At 34.1% G+C, this 6311-nt stretch overlaps 1 protein-coding gene across 1 annotated transcript in view; it reads left to right on the forward strand.

The window, feature by feature from the left end:
• Positions 1-2053: 2053 nt before the first annotated feature.
• Positions 2054-6311, forward strand: part of LOC115234653 (homeobox protein engrailed-1a-like) — a 6393-nt gene continuing 2135 nt past the window's right edge. Inside the window, exons 1-2 of the mRNA XM_029805873.1 lie at positions 2054-3798; positions 4203-4361. Of these exons, the coding sequence (XP_029661733.1) occupies positions 3390-3798; positions 4203-4361 (568 nt within the window). The 5' untranslated portion in view covers positions 2054-3389. The remainder of the gene's footprint in view (positions 3799-4202; positions 4362-6311) is intronic.

Below are 6311 nucleotides of genomic sequence, written 5' to 3' on the forward strand. Positions count from 1 at the left end.
TAAGAAGTATGATTATAGAAAAACTAAAATATATTAAAAAAAAAAAATTATTTATTTTATAAATCTTATAATTAATAATATTCGTGGAAAAAAAAACAAGAAAGAAAACTGATAAATAAATTTGATCTTAAAAATGTGTTTAAAATTCTTTTCATGCTTCAAGTTTGATATTTGTGATACGCACACTTTAGAAACGTTCCTGTGAAATATTATTTTCAGTATGACGCAGACGAAGATGCGGTTTTAACCGCCCGCAGTCGAGGTGTGATCGCGCACTTCCCCTTTTGCGTGAACGCGACCTGTGGCGCAGTTTGTGCACGCGTGAATTCACCCTCCTTTTCTCAGGTGCTTGATTGATCGTTTCAATTATCCGGCGCAGCGTGCATCAAACGTGAGAGTAAACTTCGCAGCGAGCAAATGGATCGTTTATTCGAAACATTTACGAATGGTAGCTACCATGAAAACATTACGAATGGTGAATCGTGTATAACGCGAATCGCAAATATAATCGCGTGTTATTTCTACGCTAATGTATCAAACAAATCGAGAGCAGCCAATCAAAAATCACATATTAATTAAAAGCAATTTCCCTTTCTTACAATTTTATTTCTTGAGAATTCAAATTTACGATTTAGATCATTTTCAGGAAGAGACACATAGCTATTGTAGAAAATGTAGGAGTAATGTTTAAGCGTTCACGCTAGCTTCCAGGAAGTAAGGTCCTCGGTCGTAAATTAATGTGCGCGTTGACCATATCGTTACTTCCTCTCTTCGCACCTAACAACGCGCCTTAAGCGCATTTCACTGTATTTAAGATTCAATATTTGTCACGGTCGCAAGTACGTGTAAAATGTTTAACCCCGCGTATAATCAGCACGCAAAAATGCATGTGCGACACGAGACGAGCAAGCGTAAATTTGCGTCTAAATGTGTAAAAATAACAAGCTCGCGAGCCACGCCGAGAGTTAGAACATCGATTTGACAATTTAATCGATTTAAAAAATTTAAAAAAATTATGCATGTTTTGTCTACATACAGACATATACTACGTACAGATTTTTATCTAAATTTATATAGAACGTTTGCGTAATTTTAAAGTGCATATTGTTTCTGTTTTTTAATTAGTTTAATTTTTTTTCTGCGTGTAAAATAGAAATATATAATGCTTTTAGATAATGGCACACTTTCAACCATTACAAATTGTTAAATTATTATATTATTGTGTATTTTACATTTGTTTATGTGTGTAAAATTTCTAAAATTATTTTCTTCAATATAATAGTTATGTTACCCAAGTCTATGCGAAAAGGTTAATAATGACTGCGTTTCCAGAATACGACAATGCATGCTGAAGTGTCTAATGTATACAAAAAGGTATATATTTGATATATGTTCTTCCACAAAGACGAAATAACTCAGACGTGGATCGGGGTGAGGATCGATGACGAGGAACCGAGTTATAGAAAGGGCTCACAATCGCCATTGGTCCTTTTAGCCGCAGAAGCGAGTGGATTTACGGTGTGCGAGGATGAACATTGAGATTGGCACGGGTAGTCCGGAGACTAATGGACGCAGCATTCGAGAAAATGGCCGCCATACCGTGATCGTAAACAGAAATAACACGATATGGTTCGATAAGAGCTATCATCGACACGGAAAGGTGAAAGTCTCCAATCATTGCAAAATGACGTTTTTATTTTTATTTTATTACATTTCTCAAAAATATTGAATATCTGTCTCTTATCGAAAAAATTTGTCCTTTTTTACAAATTAAATTGTAAATCTTTCGAATAAATATTGTGTTAAATCGATTTGAATTTTCGCGCAAACGTAATTTGTAACCATTAACGTATTGCCACTGATATGAATTGCAACATTATGTCAACGAAATAAAATCTGATGTCTAGATATAATGAAACGCGTATTTTCTGTAGTATAGTGAGAACCACTGCGCGTAGTTCGCTAAACGCGTGAAGAAGTGTTTTGCGGTACTTTTTCATGATGTTCTTCGCGTGGCAGAAGCGTTTATCCATTGCTAAAGCGTGAACGGGAAAGAGAGAACAGAACGACCATCGTTTTACTGGTATAAAGCTTCGAGATAGAGGGGTCAAAGAAGGCGGCCACTGCGCGAGCAGCATGCGCGTTTAGGACCAATCCGAGATTCACCCTTTGAACCCCTTTGAGCCCTTTCTCGCTTGAGAAACTCGCTAGTGCGCAAGCCAAATCGTCGAACTCGAGCACTTTTTTAGAAAGAACCATAAAACACGTGAATATCTCGATAAAATGGGAATATAAGAAACATACCTATGAATTTGCAAAGTTGTACTGTATTGATGGTACTGATAGCAAACACGATATCTCGATAAAAATAGCAATATAATATGTACAATAAATTATGTCAAAATAAATGATAAAGTTTACATGAAGTTGTATAAATAAAATACATAATTATATAAAAAAATTTTCTAATAAAATCAATAAGCGTTACCGATACCCTTAATAACGATCATCAATAGATGCGATAATACAAATTAAAATGTGAAATTTTAAATATTTTACACATATTTTTATATACTTGTATTTGTATTTAATGCTTGATATATTTATGTACATCATACGACAATGATAACATTATATGCTAAATTCTATTGCCAAATTTTGTGAATCATGTATTTAACCGCCGATGAAAAGATAGACATACTATTATAAATATTACGATGAAATTTGACAGCTATAATAAAGGTTCTAAAATAGGAAATCAACCATAAACTGCCGAGATTCTGCGATCCCTACTCCGAGATACAGTAAGTGGGGAGATCCCGATGTGCGAGATATTCTTCCAGCCTCACGGGATGACCTTCCTGTAGGAAACTGGAGGGGATGCTGGGAGGTTCTTCTCTGGACCACAGACACGTGCCACTTGTCATACTTTCGGAAGTACTTGCTTTCGGACGGTTCGGAGGGAGATTAGTACGAGATCAGGTGTGATTGATCGGAAGGATAACGCGTGCTAAATTGTCAGCGGTTAATTAATAATAGATATTAGATAGAACGCAAATAGATATTTTTTGTTATCAAAAATACAAAATAAATATATATTTTACTGATTAAAAAATATAAAATTGTTTCTGCTAATCTTACCGTGCGGCATCGAATAAAGATAAACATGGCAGGTGCAAAGCAATCGAGTCTCAAATCTGTGTCAATAAATAATTCATGAAAATAATTGTGGAATATTTAAAAAAAGAAAAAAAAAAAACGTGAAAAAAGCATTGTTTCAATAACCCGATATCAAATGTGAAGTGGGCAAATTTGGATTAGAATTACTGGAAGATATTAACGAGTAACATCAAGCTCATCGAACTTGGTCGAAATTGTAGCCGAGATCGATGATTTATCACAGAATGGAACTCTGTCAGAACCGCGAGAAAATGAACAATGACGTTTATGATCTTCGTCGGACGCGCTCGCTTTCGAATGAGAATGAAGCCTATTCAAATGGTAATGAGCAAGGCGACAGATCGCCGAATGTCAATCGGGAATCTATCGAGTATGTATCAGATTCCAGTTGCGAGGGTTACAGGGAGTTTCAAAAACAACAGACCGAAAGAAGAAATTTATCCCCGATTGCCGCGTCTAGTGCTTTCACGATTGACAACATCCTTGGAAGAAATGAGAAGAGAGATCAAACTTCGAGAATAGATAGTTCTGGTGATAAAGAAGAGGATCAGGAAGAAATGGACGATAGGATTGAGGGACATTTTGTTAGACCAACAGCGATACCAGCCACACGTCCTGGTATGTCATAAATACTCTAAGTATTTTATTGTTCAGTAAAATTTTTATACGTGTACACACAAAAAGATAAGAAAAAGAAAAATATATATTATATTAGTTATATCAATTTTTGATACATGCGAGACACATCAGTAATCCAGTTGTATCTCTCTGTTTTTGGCAATTATTAAATATTTAATAACATAAAAATTAAATATATAGTAATATTTTTATACAGTATCTATTTAATTTTATATTTAAAATTTTATCCAAAGTTGAATGAAAAAAATATGATAAAATATAATATAATTTCTCCAAATTTAAAACTTATTTTTCTATGGAGTTATTTAAAGAATTATATTGTTTTAAGTATATATATTGTTTTAAAATGTTCTTTTAAGAACAAATTTTATACGATTTAATAGATCTAGAAGGAGGTTTATACACTCACACGGGATTCTCGTATCCTGACGGCGCTTTAACTGACTCTTCGGCATATTCCGCGACGTCACTTGCATCAGCCTCATTATTGTACAGTAGTTGGTTTGCTCAAACAAAACCTGGACAACTGTTTGGCTTACAAGGTAAGTTTAGAATCTTAGAGTAAATTTAGTTTATTATTAAATCATATCAGAGATCGCAATTTTTATCGGATAAAGTTTCATCTCTAGAAACAGAAAAAAAAAGAAAGAAAGATAGAGTAATTTAATTTGTCATTGAAAAATAATATTGCATCAAAGGTATCTTTGATTTATCCGACGTTGAAAACATTCAGGTATTGTCCAGCTCTGTCTCTCTACAAAAGTATTCAACAAATATTTTATACGCGCAAAGAAAATTGTTATGGTGCCAGATATATTTTTTCTTGCGTTCGTGAGAGGCACGAATGTTCTCGAGGAGAATCGCGACGACAAAGGACTCTAATTATTATCCACTCGTAATAACTTACCGCTGTAATTCCATTTTCGCGAACAATACCGAGAGAGGTGTAAGGTGGGCACCCTCTTTCTCGGCTTCAACGAATATTGGATATTATACGAGGCGCCTACGGTAACAGCTTTTCGACACGCGAGGTACACATCAGTGGCCCAGTTGTTGTATCCCCCCGCTTTTTTGGCACGTTTCGGCAAAATATTAAATACTTAGCCACATAAAAATCAACTATTACTTGACTCGTGTAATATTTCAGTCTTCTTGGGTTCTATTTTGACGCGAAATTTTCATACTCTATCATTGTTTTGAAAATTCCATACGAATAAATATAATTTCTTTGAATATATTCCGACACTCTCTCTATAGTACTACAAGTATAAACTACAGATAATAGATGTATAGGATTGCAGATTTGCAGTGTAAAATTTGCAAACGAGTTACCATAATGTCATAAAATTACGAGTCAATCTTCAGCTAAAATCCTAGATATTTTACGATTGTGAGATAAGATTGAAATCCGCCATCGCTGTTTCTTCCTTTCTGGCTACTATCCGCCATACTGTTAGGAGCCCATTTATCAGCACCGTCGGTCTAACTATCTTTCGCGAAGGTGTTAAATGTCTCTGTACACTCGTAAATCTTGGTCCCGCCGGTTCTTCTTCTTCGTCGCCGTACGTATTCTCCTTTCCGGTCACCAACAGTCTCTTTCTTCTAAGAAATGCAATCATTTTTTATTTGTGCAATTCGCCTATTAATTTTATAATCAAAAATATCTATCTTATATTGATATAATAATATAAAGCGGCTTTTGTGAGATATTTGCTAAATAAACTTCATTAATTTTATCGTATATAAAAACCGTGTTATCTTCTAATAAAATGTTAGATAAACATGTATTTTACATCGTGTAGCTAAAAAAACTACGCGCTCTTTAAATATTATTTGTAAAGCATACATCGAGTTTTGTATTGAACAGAAAAAACAACTATTGAAAGATTTTAAATCTTTAAGATCTACTGCGAAGATTATGAATTTGCACAATAGTTAACATATTGTTACAAATAAAATGTGTCGGCATATTTCAAATAGATATAAAAAATGTGTGCTACAAAAAAAATTTTTGTATACATTGAATACGGTAAGCTTATTTTATCCGGGATAAATCCACAATTTTCACGTTGATGTAATAATTTAGCCGATAAAACTGCGCCGTTTTACGTAGTCGTAGGCACGCTAGAAGGGTTCAGTAAAAACGCAAAGGTCTTGTACAAATACGCGACATCTATTTGTTGACTCGTCATGTAAGGGCCGCCCGGCTAACTGGTGATTAAACACGAGGAAAGAGCAAAAAAATTTCTATTTCTATGTGGAAACATCGCGATCTTGAGAGTTCCCGTCAGACAAGCCAATGCTATTTTCAGAGTTCCGCGAACAAACAATACCACGAGGGAAAAGAGAAAATAACACTCTCTCTGTTAGTATTAATAATTTTTTAAAAATTTAACATTGCACTTTTGTAAACTCTCGTATTTGCAATGTAACGTTACTAAATTATATACATTTTATATATATATATTTCTGTATACATAAAAATTATAAAA

Source organism: Formica exsecta, unplaced genomic scaffold (genome assembly GCF_003651465.1).
Source record: "Formica exsecta isolate Colony F162 unplaced genomic scaffold, ASM365146v1 scaffold201, whole genome shotgun sequence".
In the NCBI taxonomy this organism is placed as follows: Eukaryota; Metazoa; Arthropoda; class Insecta; order Hymenoptera; family Formicidae; genus Formica; species Formica exsecta.